The sequence below is a fragment of the Symphalangus syndactylus genome, chromosome 14 (genome assembly GCF_028878055.3).
Source record: "Symphalangus syndactylus isolate Jambi chromosome 14, NHGRI_mSymSyn1-v2.1_pri, whole genome shotgun sequence".
Taxonomy (NCBI): Eukaryota; Metazoa; Chordata; class Mammalia; order Primates; family Hylobatidae; genus Symphalangus; species Symphalangus syndactylus.
Window position 1 is genome coordinate 114,248,769 of NC_072436.2, and position 20,170 is coordinate 114,268,938.

Genomic DNA, 20,170 nt, shown 5'->3' on the forward strand with positions numbered 1-20,170 from the left:
TCGATCCTCCCACCTCAGCCCCACTGAGTGGCTGGGACCACAGGCACGAGCTACCACGCCCAAGCCAATTTTTCATTTTTTTTTTTTTTTTTTTTTTTTTTTTTTTTTTTTTTTTGAGACGGAGTCTTTCTCTGTTCCCTAGGCTGGAGTGCAGTGGCGCGATCTCGGCTCACTGCAACCTCCGCCTCCCGGGTTCACGCCATTCTCCCGCCTCAGCCTCCCAAGTAGCTGGGACTACAGGCACCCGCCAACACGCCCGGCTAATTTTTTGTATTTTTAGTAGAGACGAGGTTTCACTGTGTTAGCCAGGATGGTCTCGATCTCCTGACCTCGTGATCCGCCCGCCTCGGCCTCCCAAAGTGCTGGGATTACAGGCTTGAGCCACCGCGCCCGGCCAATTTTTCATTTTTTATAGCGACGGGGTCTACGTTTCCCACACTGATCTTGAATTCCTGGGCTCAAGTGATCTATCCCCCTTGGTCTCCCAAAGTACTGGGCTTACAGGTGTGAACCACTGCCTGGACAGAGCAGCCTTCTGTAAAAACACTCACCTGGGCCACCCTGGTAGAGGGCGCCTCTTGGGGGGGATGGGGGATGCCAACCTCACAGGGCCTCCTATCATTCAGTGCTGGTGTTCCAGTACTGGGAGGGACAGGTGAGTCAGTAGCAGTGAGTCGGCTCATGGCACAAAGGCAGCCCACAAGGGACTGGCTGCCAGGCCCACGGTGATGCCAGGCCCACAGTGGCCATGCTGACAAGGGAAGGAGGCAGCGGGGGAGCAGGTGGCTGTGTGAGTGGACGCCCTCGGGACAGGATGCAAGACACTCTGCCCTGGGCACCAGAGGGCCCCTCGAGGACAGACTCCCTCCAAGAGACGGGACTGAGCTTGGGAAAAGGTGATCCTGGGGCTCTCCCAATCGAGGGCGCATTCTTTTCCCCACGAATTGTTAAAGCCATGACCAGAACACGGGAGTGGACCTGCTGAGCGTCCTAACGTGTCTGCTGCAGGACTGATGGGAACTCATGGTGGGACCACCCGGAATAAGGCCAGGCCCAGGCCTCTCCCCTCGGGACGCATCACCCCACGTCTCCCTGGGGTTCCCTCCACGGTGCTGCCCTGATCCTCCAAGCTTCTGCCTCCCACAGGGGACAGTGGCTCTGGCGCGCCTGGGCTGGGTCTGTCTCCCTGCCTGGGCTGGGACTGTTCCAGGGCCCCTCAAGGCTGGAAGAAGAGCCTGACCGGCCACCTAGTCCAGATGCAGAGACCTCTGGCCCCGAAAGTCAGGACCCCCCAGGAGGCCACTTTCTGGGGGAAGGTGCAGCAGCCACTGGAGAGCTCTGGATTTGGAATCCAGGGCCCCTGGGAAGACGGATGCGGACGAAGACCCGAAAACCAGAAGGAACCCCCGCCAGAGAGCAGGGGAGGGCTCCTCTCTCCAAGGACGCGCGTCAGAGCCCCCGAAGCGCATCTGGAAGATCACGTACCGGCTTACTCGTCTATACCAACAGAGCAGGAGTCAGGCCCCAGGGCTGCGCGGAGAGGGGGAGAGACAGACGGAAGCTCGGTTAGCAAGCGCACAGCAGCCGGCACAGCCACAGCAAGCGCACCAGCTTGGGGACAGGGTTGAGGCCATCTAGAAACAAACGCTCTGCTGCAACCACAGAGAACCACAAGGAGAACCACAGCTGGGAGGCAGAGCGCGGCCAGAATTCAACGCGGAGGAGCACACTGGCCCTGCCCCTCCCTCCCGCACCTCCCGCTGCCGCAGCCTAGGGAAGGGCGCATGAAGGACCTGGCGGGCGCAGTCCACCTCTGCTTTCAGGAGTGAAGGCCCTGGGTGGGGGGCTGAGGCTAGACAGGACTGAGCTCAGGACCAAGTCCGAGACACCAGGACCCCCGGTGTTCACCATCTCATGGGCCCTCCCATCTACAGGGACGCCAGGGTTCAGTGATGCTGCCCACCCCGCCAGGCAGCAGCTGCACCCCTATGAGAAACCACAGGCTCCGGCGTGTGTTCGTGCCTTACGCACAGACACGGAGAGACAATTAAGGGCTCTGTGATGTGTAAAAGTCAGTGGAACAGAGGGGCCACCACATGGATTTAAAAACACACAGAAACCTGTGCTGACAAGGCTGACAGCCACGGAGATGGTGCCACACAGCCCCCAAAGGCAGATGTGCTCTCCGTGGCTCAGAACTGAGGCCGTGCAGGCTGACCTGCTGGCATTCAGCAGCAGCCGACTCCAAGAGGGGGGCCCAGGGCCCAGGAGTTCACCTCTGGCTGACCCGATGCAGACTCGGCCTCTCCTCTGCCACCTCCACAGATGACTACCGCCTGCCCCCGTCTGTGGGCCTGAAGAAGGCCAGAGACCCTCCCCTGCGGGTGGGGAATGAGACTCGGAGTCCTGGCCTCATCTGTGTGGGCCGACAGTGGCTGTCCCAATCCTTCCCAGGCCTGGCCACATAGGGGAGGCGCAGCCTTTGAGATGCTGCCCCACAGGGCCACCCTGCAGGATCAGTTATCATGTTCGTGGCTCCCAGAAGCTGAGGTCCTTCCGGCCCCTCCCCATCACCCCCCAAGTTTTTAATCAGAATGAAATATTTGAGGTCCTCTGAAAGACCTTACTCAAATTCTGTGTCACTGTGAGGTAAGCTGGCCCTAAACACACCTGCTGTGAGTTGTTCGGGGCAGGCCGCTGTGGTCATCAGGGCAGCAGAGGCAGTGCCTGCTCCTGCACCTGTGACCTGTCACGCCCAGCCCGTGAGCACAGGCCGCTGCTCAGCCAGAGTCCAGGGGGCACAAGAGCCCCTTTCCAACTAAAGCACGTCACAACCACCCAATGCCAGGCCCAGGTCACCAGGTGACTCAGGAGGACCAAGCAATGGTGGGCCCTGGAGCCAGGAAGCGGGTGAAGAGGCCTGGCGGCCACCAGGGAAGAGCCACAGTCCCTAAGCAGTGGCTCCGGGGTCATGTCTGAAGGCACCGTGGCTGTTTATCCCAGTTCCAGAGCCGCAGACAGCCTCGAAGCAGGTGCTGAGACACAAGTCTGAGAGCCCCCATTCCCTCCCGGTCTTTAGAGCTTAGGATTCGAAACTGAGGATCTTATCCCAGCAGAGAAGAGCATGAAGGTACTTGGCTGACGGGGTCTGGGCCCGAGCCTCCGGGGAAGGTGAGAAGAGCAACCCTCTGTCCCGGCCTTGCTGCCTTGCTGCTCCCCGCTGGCGCATGGCGCCCCCGCCTGTCCTCTGCACACTGGCCTGGGATATGCTGCTGCATCAGGTGGCCTCCGTCAGGCCCGGGGACAGGGTGACCCAGACAACACTGCCCCTGCTCTCTGTGGCCTGGGGCCCCTGCTACCTAGCACAGCATGTGGCACCTGCTCCTGCTCTGTCTGCAGCTGTCAGGCACTGCCAGGAGCTCACCTGGCACCCAGCATGGGGCCTGTGGGCCCACGATATGATCAGGAGTGGGGGAAGATGTGGTGATCCCAGTGGGGCCGGATCTGCCCTCCTGGTGTGAGCAGGAGGCAGAGGGAAAAGGGCCCCATCCTCTCACAGGCAGCCTCTCTCGCCTCTCTGACCTCCTGTGGCCAATGTGGCCCCAGAGAGCGAAGGGGCATTGGTGCAGGTTCCGCTCCCAAGAGCCAGGCCCCGCCCGAGGCTGCTTTGTGGCCGTGGCCCTGGCCCGCATCCTGCTTCAGGGTCAGCAGCAGGGGCATGGCTTAGAGCCAGGGAGAGAACCGGACTCCAATGGACCCGCCTCTGCTGCTATGCACCGACCATCAGAGCAGGGCCCCCTCCCCGGGGACTGAGACGGGCACCCAGCCCTTCACCCTCAGACCCCTAGCCCCTTACCTGGCAGGTAGATGTCAGCAGGTGGGCCTCGGCCACAGTGCTCAGGGCTGCTGTCCTGCAGGACGTTCTCAATGGAAGGTGCTCGGGTCCCTGCAGGTGGAGGCTGAGGTTAGGGACCTACAGGCAGGGGCCAGGTCCCGACAGGTCCCTCTGGGTGGGAGGCCGTCTCTCTTACCCAAGGGCTCTGTAGCCACGGTGGGGAACCCAGGCTTGGGCTCCAGCAGGACTCCATCGTGACCCCACCTGCTCTCCAGGGACCCCAAAGCTAGGTGTTTCCCTTCTATTTCCCTCCTTCCCATCCCCCAGCATGGGGCTTTTTTTCCCCTTTTTTACACTGTGTCCCGGATGTTCAGAGCATGGGGCTATTTTGTTTTGGCCATAGAAACATTACACATTCATGTTTCAAAACCAGGACTGCATGCTGGCAGGTGTTCCCCGTCCCAGGCAGACAGCCCTGCAGGGTGAACAGCGCAGCCTGACCCCGTCACCCGTTCAGTCCCTCCCAGCTGGGATCCCAGTGACACCGAGGGAGGCCTCTTGGCCCAGGGTTCCTGGGGCAGAAGAGGTGCTGGCCCAACGCCACCTGGAGCCCTAAGGCCCCAGTGAGCCAGGGCTGCCTAGTCCCTGCATGCGGTTTGTGCCCATGGAAGGAGGGGCTCACCTTGCTTTGGTGACGATGACTCATCAACCTCTTCTGTTATCAAACTCTAGGAAACAAAGGGGAAAGTGGCCTAGAGCTCAGACAGCCGCGGCCACCACTCCAGGACAAGCCGCTATCAGGCCCTCCTGGGACCGCACAGCCGCTCCACCAGGGGGTGCTGCATCCACAGACAGAGGCTAAGGAGCCACACAGCTCAGCGAGGGCCCATAAAGTGCGGGAGCGCCCAGGTGGGCAATGGGATGGGGTCTGATTCCAGTGACAGAAGCTGGAGGAGGGCTGGCCCGGGCGAGTGCACAAAGCTTCCCCAGGGGGCCTCACCTCAGGGGAGCTGCTTTCCCGCAGGGCCAGCTCTGGGCCACCCAGTGGGGGAGGGGCATCCACGTCCTCGGAGAGCTTCTCCTCATCCTCTTCGTGGATGGGGGAAGACGGGGACCGCAGGGTGCTGGGGACAGAGGAGAGGGTGGGCGGGGTGAGAGGATAACGACAAGAAAGGCTAAGCCTGCCAAAGCCACGCAAGGCACCCGGGGGCCCCTGCACACGCCTGCCAGGACCCACGCAAGCACAGTCCCTGGAGAAGGGCATCACCAGCCACCGGGACCAACCCAAACGGCCAACAGGCAACAGCAGCCACCACAGACCCGCCTGACAGAGGGGCTCCCCGCACACTGGCACAGGCCTAGCCTTCCTTTTCTTTCTAGAAGGAGAAGAGAAACCGCTGGTGGTTCCTGGGGAGGAGAAGCAGCAGGAGACAGAGGCCCCCATTTCTCTGAGCTTTGGTGCTGCCTCCTTGTGGGCATGGAGGGTGCCCAGGGCGGCCCTGCAGAACCCACACCTTCCTGACACTCTTCTATGAGAACTGACAGGCCTGAGGCACAGAGTTCCCCCGGCAGCCACCGCTCTATACACTGAAAGGCTCCAGGGGAACCACGAATGACCTGTGGCCAACCCCAGGAGCCAGGCCCTCGGAAGGCTGTCGTATGAGTGATGGATGATGCAGTCACCGTCTGGAGAGGGACTGTGCCCCGTGGCTCGTCACGGGCGAATGGCAAGAGCAATGAGTGTGCCTGGGTCACTGTCAGGTCCGGAGCTTCGGCTGCCCTGGCTGGTCACTGGCCGAGTGGGCCTACATGGCCAGCCCCCCAGTGAAGTCTGGGAACCCAGAGGCTCAAAGGGGCTCCCCTCAGCAGAGACACAGCACCGACCCCTGCAGTTTCCTGCTCAAGAGCGCGTAGGCGCCTGCACGCCAGTGTGGCCCTCGTCAGGGGATCAAAGCCTCCGGCTGCCCGGATGCTCTTCCTGCCTCGTCTGCTGCGTTCTTTGCTGTAATAAACTTTATGCATGAGTCTAACCTGATGCAGGGTCTCTGAGTCCTTCTGGAGAATCACCACACGGAACACAGCACAGAGTGATTTGAAACCACAAATACACCCGCTCCGCACGCGTGCCACCACACCCCCTGCCATGCACCTGGCCTGGCTGCCGCTCACCTGTCGGGGGCCTTGCTCTGCGGCCTGCCCTTCTGACGGCTGCTGTCCAGGATGTGGTCGATAGCGGCGAGGGGACAGCTGGCCTGGGACAGGCCGTCCGAGATGCCTGAATAGGTGATTTCTTCATAAAGAGGGGCCGAGGGGATGGCCGGGGAGACAGCCCGGAGGCCGTTGAGCGCCTCGAGCAGCGAGATGGGCTCGTAGCCAGGTGGGACGCTGTCAGAGTTCTGTAGGGACAGGGTGCGTGAGGGGGCTCATGCCCAGGGACCACCTGCTCCCCAGACGCTCCTCCTGATGACCTCCTGTCCACTCTGTCCTTTGGGGGATTGAGACTCCCCCACCCTCAGAGGGTGGCAAGAGCTCCCCGGCAGCACCGATGCCCTCCCTGCCTCAGCCATCAGCTCCAGCACGTGGCTGGATGCCCAAATGCCCACGTCTGGTGCCTGGGATGACGGGCACGAGGGCATCTGCCAAGAGCCGTCCCAGCCCTGGCCTCAACCAGCCCCTCCCTGGCTTTCAGTCCCGCCTGGCCACAGGTGGAGAGTGAAGGGTTAGTGACAGAGTGACAGACAGGAGCTGGGAGCGGGGGCAGAGCAAAGCCATGCCAGAGGCAAGAGACACGGTTGGGGGCGTCCTGGACCAGGGAGAGCTGAGCTGTCAGGAGCTGTGCCCTGCCTGGACCTCTGGGGGCTGACCTGCTCCAGGCGGCTCTAACGGACACCCTGGCTAAGAGCCAATGTTCTCCCCTCATTGGGGGCAGACAGAATCAACAAGGCTGAGGAAGAAGGAAAATGCCCAGGTTCCGGGGAACGGAAGTCAGACTGCGGGGGCCCCTGCTCTGTCCCCACAAAACCAGGTTGAGGGGCGAAACGCTCGTCAGTGCTCCTTTCGGGAGACCCCGGCCTGCCTGACCGAGCTCCTGGAAGGAAGGGGAAAGCGAGATGGGTGCGGGGTGCCTGGAGACCACGGGGAGGTGGGGGAGAAATGGGGGAGCGGGCACGGCCCGGGCACTGAGCCCAGGATGCTTTTCTGGACCTCTGTGTACCCCACATTTGCTCCCATCCCTGCCTCCAAGTTGAGGGTAAATAACCACACAGAATCCCCTCACCCCTCTAGAAAGGAAAACACGCTCCGGGTGGCTATGGAGCAGCTTCCACTTTCCACACCAACGCCCACAGGGTTTCGGCTGGGTCTGCCCGGGCCACGGAGGCTCCAGGTGGTTGTGTGCTGGTCCCCCTGCCTGCTCCCTGGGGCACAAGGAAAGCCCAAAGAAACCAAAGAGCTCAGCCCAAGGAGCTCGAACCCGCAGGGTGAAGGAGCGGGACACGGGGCCGAGAAGCATGCGCGGGGCGCGATTGCAAAACGCAGCAGCGACGTTAGTTCCGCCTGCAACGTCCATTCCACTGCCAGCAAGAAAAAAAAGGGAAACGGCACGGGGGCCACGCGGGGCGGAGGCAAAGCTGAGGGGAGGGCGGCGGGGCCAGCTCGCCTGGCGTTTCGCCCACGAACCGAGAGCTTTTCTGGTTCCACAAACTCCCTGGGCAGGGAGGCCGGGACTGGGAGAGCGGAGCTGACAGGTTATACGAATCAGACACTAGCCTGGGGCGGAAACGATCTCCCCTACTTGTCGTGGGTTTAAAAATGAGGGCAGGGGCGAAAAAACATAGCCGGAGGACCAGACACTTACTGTTTCCCTTTTAGGTTTCTTGCTGGCCAGGGAGGCGGGGTGCGGCTTTGATTTTTTAAAGGGACACTGTCAAGATAAAAATCATATGTTTTACAACTACCACCCCCATGTGGCCCTGGAGTGGGCTGGACAGGTCTCTCTGACTGGCTGTCCTCTTGCCACACCGTGGCCCAGAACCTCATAAGCTTCCAGTGGATGCGAATTTCGGGACTGTCCTAAGGGCGGGTTCTGACTCGGGTCTGGGTGGGCCATGTGTGCGTCTCGGCAGCTCCCAGGAGCTGTGCTGCTGGAGTGGGGAGACTGTGGAGCCCAATCTCATCCCCATTGCCTGTCCCACCGCAGTCTGGCTCACCTGGGGCAACAGAATTGGCCAAGGTGGACGTGAGGGCAGCTGAACTCTCCCTAATGCAGGGTGGGTGCAGGGCGGGGATCCTGAAGGCACCCCGGTCACAGTCCCCCAGCCGGTGCCCAGGCACTGCCGCTAACTTCTCACCAACGATGAACCCCTCAAGAGGGCTGGGGAGAAGAGTCAGCCCCAGACCGACCCACCGCACCATCATCTTCAGGGACTCGCTGGAGAGAACACCCATGGTGGCTCTTTCTGACACTGTGTGGAAGGGGCTCCGACAGGAACCTGGCAGGTGACGAGGAGCGTTTGCTTTTGCTCCAAGCAGAGAGGACGGCGGCTCCCTGGGTGGGTGCCAGCCCTTCTGGGGCATGTGGAGGTCAGAGCTGCCTGGTCACACCTCGGACCCCGGCCGCCCAGCTCACTCAGCATAAGAGGGACAAACAGGGAGGGACCTATTGCACCCTCAGCCACCAGAACACAAACAGGGAGGGGCAAAAACAAGTGACAATAACCTAGCCACGCCTGAGCATTGATCACTCCCTAGGTGAAACCCTCTCAGAGGCAAATCCCTCAGGGGCTGCTTCTCTATCCACCAAAAACGTGAGCGCATGCAGCGTTTCCGAATCAAAGCCAACATCAAAAGTGCCGGAGGGCGTGGTGCCAGGAGCCCCACGATGGCAGGGGCCTAGACGGCCTGGGTTGACAGGGACCCCCAAGCCATGTTTCTCCTCTAGCTTCAAGACCATGTCAGATTTTAAAAGACAAACCCAAAATCTGGGTTTTAAGGGAAATTCCAGGCTTTTAAACATTGACCCCATTTCAGAAACATTGCACCTGCTGCCAGGGAGGCCTATAGGGCCCAGGTCAAGGCCCTGATCAAGGGGGCTCTCGAGGAGCCTTCGAGAGCAAAGGCGGTGTCTGTGAACGCCAGTCCTCAGGGCTCTGCTCCTCTTTTCTGTTTAGAGAGGCAGCAGAGCCTGGAATAACCAACGACTCCAAACAGCCACAGCTAAGAGCCAAGAAAGGGACTCAATCTGATGATGTGCGTGGCCAGTGGGGAGCAGGGGGCCTGAGACCCAGGCCCAGCCAGTCACTGTCCAACTCCCCCATTCTGCTCCCCGCCCACCATAGCCCCTGCCACCCACCCCCGCCTCTGTCTCTCCCTCTGTCCCTCCCTGTGTCTCTCCACATCTCACCCTGTGTCTCTCCACATCTCACCCTGTGTCTCTCCACATCTCACCCTGTGTCTCTCCACATCTGTCTCTGTCTCTTCCCATCTCTCCACATCTCACCCTGTGTCTCTCCACATCTCACCCTGTGTCTCTCCACATCTGTCTCTGTCTCTCCCTTTGTCTCTCCACATCTCTCATCCTGTCTCTGTGTCTCTCCACATTTGTCTCTGCCTCTCCCTGTGTCTCTCCACCTCTCTCTCGCCCTCTCTGTTTCTCTGTGCATCTCTCTCCATGTCTGTCTCTCTCTTTGGGTCCTTGAAGCCAGGGTTCCACCTCCCTTGTGTGGCTGAAGCAGGGTCTGCCCTTAAGGTCCCCACTGAGGGAGCCTGGTGGGCCTGGAGCGTGGGAGGAGGGTCACCAGTGCCCCTTGCACAGCAGCTCATGGGGTAAACAGCATGGCTTATTCACTAAGAACCATTGGCTGGAGGCGGTGGCTCAGGCCTGCAATCCCAGCACTTTGGGAGGCTGAGGCAGGACTAGCACTTGAGCCCAAGAGTTCGAGACCAGCCTGAGCAACATGGAGAAACCCCACCTTACTAAAAATACAAAACATTAGCTGGGTGTGGTGGTACACGCCTGTGGTCACAGCATCTTGGGAGGCCAAAGTGGGGGAATTGCTTGAGGCTGGGAGGTCGAGGCTGCAGTGAGCCGAGACTGGCACCACTTTGGGTGCACACCAGCCTCGGTGACAGAGCAAGACCCTGCCTCAAAAAGAAAAACAAAAAAAGCACCTGGCTCCACCGAGACCTCGACCACACTCAGCCCTGTCGCAGGCTCTGGGTACTGACAGCAGCAGCACTGTTCCCAGCAGTGGCACCCCAGGGCCCAGCCTGGCCACCCCCTTCATGCCTCACAGCCACCCATGGGGGCCACGCCTGCCCACCGGACAGAAGAGAACACGGGGCTGCTGGCTGGACCATCTGGGCCTTGCGCCTGGCCCACGCACTCATGCCCCGCTCCCGCCCACCCCACAGGCAGGAGGCAGCACTTACAGAGTGCTCATCGTGCTCTAGGCTCTGGGCCAGGACGGGGCTGAAGGACACGGGGGACAGGGCTCCTGGCTTCTTCCGCACCGCCCGGATCTGCAGGAGGGCCCGGAAGGCTGCAGCAGAAGGAGGGCTCAGATCAGGCCCAGGCGACACACCCAGCCCCGAGGGGACCCTCCAAGCCCCAGGGATCGACACTCCCCCCACACCATAGGGGTCCCAGGGCAACCCCGCTTCCAGATCACAACAAACAGTCTTTTTTTTCTTTTAGTTTTAAGGAGCAGGAATTTAATAGGCAAGAAAGATGGGGGAAGAAAGAAGCAGCTCCCCTGTACAGAAATAGAGGGAGGGGGGCTCCAAAGACGAGAGACAGAACTCCAGCAAACACAGTATTAATGAAATGGCCCCGGGCAGGAGACACAGCAAGGCCACGCAGTGCTGCCCAAGGTGGGGCTCCAGACGGTGTTTCCAAGAGGCTGGTGGCCAAGACCCCCAAGGCGTCACACCCCTGAAGCTCCAGGCTGCACCCGAGACAGGACATGACTGCAAATCAGCAGTCCTGGCTGAGGCCAGAGGAGCTCTTGGCTGCACGACAGGAAGGCAGGCGGGGACATCACACTGGGGAAGCTGAAGTGGGCATGTCCTGCTGGGGAAACTGAGGCAAGGACATCATGCTGAGGAAGCTGAAGTGGGGAGTCACACCGGGGAAACTGAGGCAAGAACATCACGCTGGGGAAGCTGAGGGGCAGACAGCAGCCACTCGGAGCAGAGAAGATAAACCAGGGCCTAGGATGCCCCGTCATCCCACAGTGCCAGTCCTGCCCACACAAGGGCCCCACAGGCCGCTGTAGAATGTTCCTGAGACACCTCTGGTGACGCATGCAGGCCAGGAAACCAAACCACCAAACCAAACCAGCCACCTCCAACAAACCAACACAGGGGAGAGCATCTGCCCTCAGCCCAGGGACAGGGCCTCAGGCCTCCTCTGTGTCACTTTCTACTGAGAACAGCAGGCTCTGCCCTCGGCTGCCTGTGAAGGGCACCTCTACCGCCATGTCCTTGAGGCTCAAAGCCACATGGGAGCGCTGAACTCGAGTCTGATGGCCCCGACCCACCGACCCCACACACCTGAAGATTCCAGAGTTGGACTCGGTTCAGGGCACCCTCCCCGGAAAGCAGCCCTGCTGTATCTCCAGCCACACAGCCTCCCTGAGGCTCAGTCCTCAACACTGCCTCCCTGCTGGGCAGGCACAGAGAACCTTCCTAAACAGCCCACCCCTGCCCCCACTTCCTGGTCCCTGCCTCTGCAACTCTGTGGCTTTCAGACAGGAGAGGCCAACAGACAGCCTGGGCCAGCCCTCCCTGCTACATGATCTGCCACAAGCTGGGTGGCTGGCCTCTCCCTCCAGGCCCCAGCAGCCTCTTCACTCACTCCTGGGATCTGGACACATCCAGTGACCCCATGGCCTGACTGCACAGACCTGCATCCTCGCACAGCCCCACATCCGGCCTACTAAGCGCATGTGTCCTGCAGCTGCGCGGGCAAATCCCCCCCTATGCCCCGGCCCCATTGCCAGGACCCAGGCCAGGGATCCCAGGATCCAGGGCAAGGGCCTGCCAGTGGGATGTGCACTTTGACCTGGTGGTTTTTTCACTGTGAGAACATTCAGGTTCCCTCTACTGAAAGACACTCAGAACGGGGCCCTACGAGATGGCTTTTCACTGAGGAAATGTCTGGAATGCTCTAGAAAAAAAAATTTAATTCCTTGGTCAATTTTCTACCCAGCATACTTTGTTTTCACCTCACTATAATTTTTTTTTTTTTTTTTTTTTTTTGCAAACAGGGTTTTCCCCTGTCTCTCAGGTGGGGGTAGAGTGGTGGCACAATCACAGGTCACTGCAGCCTCAGCCTCCCAGGCTCAGCCGATCCTCCCGCCTCAGCCTTCCAAGTCACTGGGACTATAGCCAACACATCTGGCTAATTTTTAACTTTTTGTACAGATACGGTTTCGCCATGTTGCCCAGGCTGGTCTCGAACTCTTGGGCTCAAGCGATCCTCCTGCCTTGACCTCCCACAGTGCTGGGATTATAGGTGTGATCTGCAACCAGCGTTACACTAAAAATTTATCGAAATATTTTCTACTTTACCTTTAAAATAAAGATCTGAGCTGGCCATGGTGGCTCACTCCCACAATCCCAACACTTTAGGAGGCAGGAGTACCACTTAAGCCCAAGCGTTCCAGACTAGCCTGGGCAAAATAACAAGACCCCGTCTCTACAAAAAAAATTTAAAAACAAGGCCGGGCCCTGTGGCTCTGCCTGTAATCCCAGCACTTTGGGAGGCCAAGGCAGGTAGATCACTTGAGGTCAGGAGCTTGAGACGAGCCTGGGCAACAATGTAAAACCCCATCTCTACTAAAAATACACAAAATAGCTGGGCATGGTGGCACATGCCTGTAATCCCAGCTACTCAGGAGGCTGAGTCACAAGAATCATTTGAACCTAGGAGGCAGAGGTTACAGTGAGCCAAGATCCTGCCACTGTACTCCAGCCTGGGCAACAGAGTGAAGACTCTGTCTCAAAATAAATAAATTAATTAAAGTAAGTAATTAAAAAGCAGTGGCTCACGCCTGTAATCCCAGCACTTTGGGAGGCCAAGGCGGGCAGATCATGAGGTTAGGAGTTCAAGACCAGCCTGACCAACATGGTAAAACCCCATCTCTACTTAAAACACAAAAATTAGCTGGGCGTGGTGGTGCAGGGCTGTAATCCCAGCTACTCAGGAAGCTGAGGCAGGAGAATCGCTTGAACCTGGGCGGCGGAGGTTGCAGTGACCTGAGATTACAACACTGCACTCCAGCCTGGGTGACAGAGCGAGACTATCTCAAAAAAAATAAAATAAAATAAAATAGCCAGGCGTGGTGGCTCACGCCTATAACACCAGCACTTTGAGAGGCTGAGGCAGGCAGATTACTTGAGGCCAGGAGTTCAAGACCAGCCTGGCCAACAGGGCAAAACCCCATCTCTACTAAAAGTAAAATATTAGCTGGCCGTGGTGGCGGTTGCCTGCAATCCCAGCTACTAGGGAGGCTGAGACAGGAGAATTGCTTGAACACAGGAGGCAGAGGTTACAGTAAGCCGAGAACTCACTACTGAACTCCAGCCTGGGCGACAGCATGAAACTGTCTCAAACAAAAAATAATAAAAATAAAATAAGAATAAAGATTTCATTCACTGATCAATTTTTGTTCAGTTCATCTGCCCTGGAGCGCCTCTGTAGCCCTTTGTTCTGCAAGCCTTGTCTGGCTGGAGGCAGACGTGAAGATGTGAATGTCCCGTGCTAGCGTCCCTGCCAGCTCTCATGGTGATTGACTCCGACAGCCAACACGCCCACGTTCAACACAGACTGGATGATGACTCTTCTTTCTTAGCCATCAAGGGACCTGTGGCCCCCTAGCCCAGGACCACCGTGGTGTGGCCAGTCCCTAATTTCCAGAACCTTCCACAGAACAGCCAGCCGGGGAACTCACGCAGCCGGCAGATGGGGCAGTTGTTGGCCTGGTAGCGCAGCGTGTCGGCGCAGGAGGTACAGAGGCACAGGTGGCGGCAGGGCAGGATCAGCGTGTCCCGCAGGTCAGACAGGCACACCACACACTCATTGCTGTTGTCGCTGTTCTCGTCGTCCGAGGGCTGCGGGGACAAGGGCTTATGGGTCAGCAGCCTCCCAAGGGCCAGAGCAGGGCTCCTGCTTCCTGTCCCCAGCTGTCCCACCCCACTCCACCCTGCCCTGGGGGCTGTCATGACAAAGAGAAGTCCAGAAGGGAGGGGGAGGTTGCCCCAGAGCAGAATCACCAGGCTCAAATCCAGTGCAAACTCAGCACCTGGCAGAGGGGGAGGGTCTGTGCCCCTCACCCACCCAAATCATTAGAACATGGTCTCTTTCTGTTCTTCAGATCCAAAGAAAAAGTGTGGAAGAGACGCACCTAAGAAACACATCTTCCTGAGGGTCAGGGTACCCGTATCTTTGGTTTAAAAAAACCAAGTTAATGGTCAGGCATGGTGGCTCACGCCTGTAATCCTAGCACTTTGGGAGGCTGAGGCAGGCAGATCACGAGGTCAGGAGATCCAGACCATCATGGCTAACATAGTGAAACCCCGTCTCTACTAAAAATACAAAAAATTAGCTGGGCATGGTGGCACGTGCTTGTAGTTCCAGCTACTCAGGAGGCTGAGGCAGGAGAATGGCGTGAACCCAGGAGGTGGAGCTTGCAGTGAGCCAAGATCGCTGCCACTGCACTCCAGCCTGGGTGACAGAGCCAGACTCCATCTCAAAACAAACAAACACAAACAAAAACCAAAAAACCAAAAAAACAAGTTAATATGTTAGAAATATTTTCATTAATGGCAGCTACCAGAAACTACATTAGCAACTGGACCAAGAGAAAGCCAAAAATCTACAACAGGTGTCCACAAACTAGGCCTGCGGCCTGTTTCTATAAATAAGATCTTACTGGAACACCGCCACACCCACTCATTTCCATACTGTCCCCGCTGCTCCTGTTGTAATGGCAGCGTGGAGTCAGTGCAACAGACACCATATGCCCGGGCAGCTGAAAACATTCCCTCTCTGGCCCTTTTCTCAAAGTGGGCTGCCCCCTGGTATGAAACGTGAATGCACTGACTGCCCTGGGCTGAGGCAAGGCCCGGCCAGGTGCTCTGCTCCCGCCATGTGGAGCTGCTCCAGTTGTCCTGGGCCCAGATGCCATAATGAAGCAGGCCTGTGAGACTTTCCAAGAGATCTTAAGAGGCAAGAGTTTCACTCATGTCAGTGTGCCTTTAAACAAGTTCATCGACCAGTCCTCGTGGCTCAGGCCTGAAATCCCCGCACTTTGGGAGGCCGAAGCGGGCAGATCACTTGAGATCAGCAGTTCGAGACCAGCCTAGCCAACACAGGCAAACCCCAACTCTACTACAAATACAAAAATTAAAAATTAGGCCGGGCGCGGCGGCTCACACCTGTAATCCCAGCACTTTGGGAGGCCGAGGAGGGTGGATCACAGGGTCAGGAGATCAAGACCATCCTAGCCAACATGGTGAAACCCCATCTCTACTAAAATAGAAAAAATTAGCCGGGTGTGGTGGTGCGCACCTGTGGTCCCAGCTACTTGGGAGACTGAGGCAGGAGAATCGCTTGAACCTGGGAGGTGGAGGACAAAGTGAGCTGAGATCTCCCTGCTGCATTACAGCCTGGGCGGCAGAGTGAGACTCTGACTCAAAAAACAAAAACAAAAACAAAAAAACTAATTTTATCCCCTGCTACATTCCCTGGCTGGGGTACACCATGGCTGAATTGTCAGGCACCAGCGCTGGTTCTATGGACATCTAGAATGAGCATCCCTCCCCCAGGAGCTGCAGGGACGTGCTGTCTGTGGGGAGGCGGGCAGGAGGCAGGCAGCAGGGTGCCACACAGCTGAGCCTGGAGGGTGAGACACTGGCCCCCATTCCCGGGCTACCCTGGGGAACCTGGATGGCAATTTACATAACAAGCCAGTGAATTTGCTGGAGAAAGGATAAAATGTTCCCTAAACTGTTAGCTTTAAAAGAAAAATTAAGGAAAAATGATGGCGTCTAGCAGTATAGGACTCCAGGGGAAGGCATGGAAGGGAATCGGCAAGCGTTGCTATCCCCGGCTGCTCCCGGTGTGGGCTTCTGTAATGGCAGAAGGACACCTCACCCAGGTACACACCTTGGTCTCCTGGTTGTTCTTGTTCTCGATGCCGTAGATCTCCTGCAGGAGGTAGCTGACCCGGTCCACCTGGAGAGCAGAGAGGGGTGCACTGGGCCCTCGCCAACCGCCATGTGAGGGCTCCTCCACACCCACCTGGCCTAGCCCTGCCTCCAAGGTGCCAGGCTTCCATCCCAGGGATCCGTCCAGCTCAACCCCTGGGGGCCAGGAGAGGGGCAGGGAAAACCTGCTGCCTGCCCCCACCCAACCAGCAGCACCTGGAACAGGGCTGGAGCTGGTGGCTCTCCCCACCACTGGGGCCCTGGAGCCAACCCACAGGCCCAACCACCACCCCCTGACCACCCCCCCAACACCACTTGGCTCCACCGCCACCAGCCCCACGAGGTCAGCAGGAGCCGACACCTGAAGGCACCAGACAACAGCCTAAGTGCCCACTGCTTTCCAGACCCTCCTTCCACAAGACGTGAAGCCTCTCTGGTTTCAAAGACACCAAAGCAATGTCTCCAAGCTGATTCTGTCCTGCCACCCACTCGCAACCGAAAAGCCTCACGGTGACCACATTGCAAAGCGGTTTGTGCCACTGGGTTTCCCACAGACCATGGGCCAGGAGCACCACTCCAGGGAGCCCAGGGCCTGCTGGTCAGCTCTCTCAACACGAGGCCCTGCCCATCACTGGGGTCCTCCTGTTCCCCTGGTACCGGCAGGGACCTGGACCTGCTACAGTTTGCTCCACCTCTCTTTTGTTTATTGCGATTTACATTTTAAATAGAGATAGGGTCTCGCTACATTGCCCAGGCTGGTCTCGAATCCCCAGGATCAAGCAATCCTCCTGCCTCCACCTCCCATAGTACTGGGATCATAGGCATGAGCCACAGCACCTGGACAACCTCTCGTCTAAAAAGCTAACAGATGGCCAGGTGCAGTGACTTACACCTATAATCCCAACACTTTAGTAGGAGGCCGAGGCTAGTGGATCACTTGAGGCCAGGAGTTTGAGACCAGCTTGGCCAACATGGCAAAACCTCATCTCTACAAAAAAATACAAAAATTAGCCAGGCATGGTGACACGCGCCTGTAGTCCCAGCTACTTGGGATGCTGAGGCAGAAGAATCGCTTGAACCCAGGAAGGTGGAGGCTGCAGTAAGCTGGGATCATGCCACTGCACTCCAGCCTGGGTGACAGACTGAGACTCCATCTCAAAAATACAAAACAAAACAAATTAACCAAGTGTGGTGGTGCACACCGGTAGTCCCAGCTACTTGGGAGGCTGAGGCACGAGAAATCACTTGAACCTAGGAGATGGAGGTTGAAGTGAGCTGACATCGCACCACCGCATTCCAGCCTGGGCGACAGAGCCAGACTCTGTCTTGTCTCAATAAAATAAAATTAAATTAAATATAAAAAAATTAAAAACTAACAAAAATCATTCCCAAGTGGTGGCTTGAAACAGGTCTTATGCGCCCCAACAGTACACACGGAGTAACTGTTAGCCGCGGCCTAGCACATCTCATTAGCAAGATGTAACAGTGCTGTTTAGGGGACCCCATCCTCTAAATTCTCGGTGCCTACATGTGAGGCCACCAGGAATAACACTTCCCAGTGCAGCATCCCAGGATTGCTGACCCCAGAGAACAGATGTACTGCTCTATAGCTCCATTTATTCTAGGCTACTTAATCCTTCTTTTCGAGTAGTGATGAAGTCAAGCTAGGTCTCTGTCCAATACTGACATATTGGACAATTTGTAAGGAAGAGGAGAAGGAGCTGCAGACTTTGTTTCTAGTCTCTTTCCTTCCTTTTCCGTCCATCCATTCATTCGGCAAATATTTACTTAACGCTATGTTCCAGACACAGTGGCACAAAGTGGACAGAACTCAGGGCCTGCAAGAGTCCCTGTACATGGCGGGCACACGTAACACATATGCTCACCCAAGACAGGTACCCATTGTCCCAGAGCTTAGAGCTCTACAGGGAAGTCAACAGGTTCTTGCACAGCTTTTTTTTTTTTTCTTTTTCTTTTTTTGTGACAGTCTTACTCTGTCACCAGGCTGCAGTACAGTGGCATGATCTCGGCTCACTGCAACCTCCACCTCCTGGATTCAAGCGATTCTCCTATCTCATCCTCCTGAGTAGCTGAGATTACAGGCATGTGTTATTATATCCAGTTAATTTTTTTATTTTTAGTAGAGACGGGGTCTCACCATGTTGGCCAAGCTGGTATCAAACTCCTGGGCTCAAGTGATCTGCCTACCTCGGCCTCCTGAAGTGCTGGGATTACAGGCGTGAGCCACTGCACCCAGCCCCTGCACAGTTATTTCAAAGGCAGCAGCAAGGGTGGCCTAGGAAGACTAGTGCATGAAGACCACTGAAGGGTGTGTGCGAGTGTGTGTCTATATATGAATGTGACTATGTGTGTCTGTATATATGTGTATGAGTGTATCGAGTGTGTGTCTATATATGAATGTGACTATATGTGTGTCTGTATATATGTGTATGAGTGTATCGAGTGTGTGTCTATATATGAATGTGACTATGTGTGTCTGTATATATGTGTATGAGTGTATCGAGTGTGTGTCTATATATGAATGTGACTATATGTGTGTCTGTATATATGTGTATGAGTGTATCGAGTGTGTGTCTATATATGAATGTGACTATATGTGTGTCTGTATATATGTGTATGAGTGTATCGAGTGTGTGTCTATATATGAATGTGACTATATGTGTGTCTGTATATATGTGTATGAGTGTATCGAGTGTGTGTCTATATATGAATGTGACTATATGTGTGTCTGTATATATGTGTATGAGTGTATCGAGTGTGTGTCTATATATGAATGTGACTATATGTGTGTCTGTATATATGTGTATGAGTGTATCGAGTGTGTGTCTATATATGAATGTGACTATATGTGTGTCTGTATATATGTGTATGAGTGTATCGAGTGTGTGTCTATATATGAATGTGACTATATGTGTGTCTGTATATATGTGTATGAGTGTATCGAGTGTGTGTCTATATATGAATGTGACTATATGTGTGTCTGTATATATGTGTATGAGTGTATCGAGTGTGTGTCTATATATGAATGTGACTATATGTGTGTCTGTATATATGTGTATGAGTGTATCGAGTGTGTGTCTATATATGAATGTGACTATATGTGTGTCTGTATATATGTGTATGAGTGTATCGAGTGTGTGTCTATATATGAATGTGACTATATGTGTGTCTGTATATATGTGTATGAGTGTATCGAGTGTGTGTCTATATATGAATGTGACTATATGTGTGTCTGTATATATGTGTATGAGTGTATCGAGTGTGTGTCTATATATGAATGTGACTATATGTGTGTCTGTATATATGTGTATGAGTGTATCGAGTGTGTGTCTATATATGAATGTGACTATATGTGTGTCTGTATATATGTGTATGAGTGTATCGAGTGTGTGTCTATATATGAATGTGACTATATGTGTGTCTGTATATATGTGTATGAGTGTATCGAGTGTGTGTCTATATATGAATGTGACTATATGTGTGTCTGTATATATGTGTATGAGTGTATCGAGTGTGTGTCTATATATGAATGTGACTATATGTGTGTCTGTATATATGTGTATGAGTGTATCGAGTGTGTGTCTATATATGAATGTGACTATATGTGTGTCTGTATATATGTGTATGAGTGTATCGAGTGTGTGTCTATATATGAATGTGACTATATGTGTGTCTGTATATATGTGTATGAGTGTATCGAGTGTGTGTCTATATATGAATGTGACTATATGTGTGTCTGTATATATGTGTATGAGTGTATCGAGTGTGTGTCTATATATGAATGTGACTATATGTGTGTCTGTATATGTGTGTATGAGTGTACATGTGTCTATGTGAGTGTATGCGTGTCTTTGTATATATGCGTGAGCGATTGTATGAGTGTGTCTATGTATATGTGTGCAAGTGATTGTATGTCTATATGTCTGCGAGTGAATGTGTGTCTATGTGTATGAGTATGAGTATACATGTGAGTGTATGTGTGTGAGTATACGTGTAGGTATGTGTATGAGTGTGTGTCTATGTATAGATGTGTGTATGTCTATGTATGAGTGTGTGTGAATATGTATGTGTGTATGAGTATGTGTCTATGTATGTGTCTGAGAG

The 20,170-nt window shown here is 55.5% G+C and overlaps 1 protein-coding gene across 7 annotated transcripts in view; it reads right to left on the minus strand.

The window, feature by feature from the left end:
* The window catches only part of MGRN1 (mahogunin ring finger 1), a 71,914-nt gene that overhangs the window by 3,490 nt on the left and 48,254 nt on the right, over positions 1 to 20,170 (minus strand). For 2 of the 7 annotated variants that reach the window (XM_063618293.1, XM_055242866.2), the window contains 9 exons: positions 16,005 to 16,073; positions 13,789 to 13,948; positions 10,265 to 10,374; positions 7,692 to 7,757; positions 6,005 to 6,231; positions 4,836 to 4,959; positions 4,518 to 4,563; positions 3,857 to 3,946; positions 1,486 to 1,530 (listed from right to left, as the gene is read on the minus strand). In XM_063618293.1, the coding sequence (XP_063474363.1) occupies positions 1,490 to 1,530; positions 3,857 to 3,946; positions 4,518 to 4,563; positions 4,836 to 4,959; positions 6,005 to 6,231; positions 7,692 to 7,757; positions 10,265 to 10,374; positions 13,789 to 13,948; positions 16,005 to 16,073 (933 nt within the window). In that variant the 3' untranslated portion in view covers positions 1,486 to 1,489. The remainder of the gene's footprint in view (positions 1 to 1,485; positions 1,531 to 3,856; positions 3,947 to 4,517; positions 4,564 to 4,835; positions 4,960 to 6,004; positions 6,232 to 7,691; positions 7,758 to 10,264; positions 10,375 to 13,788; positions 13,949 to 16,004; positions 16,074 to 20,170) is intronic. The other 5 variants (XM_063618291.1, XM_055242864.2, XM_063618292.1 and 2 more) reach the window with 3 other exon arrangements.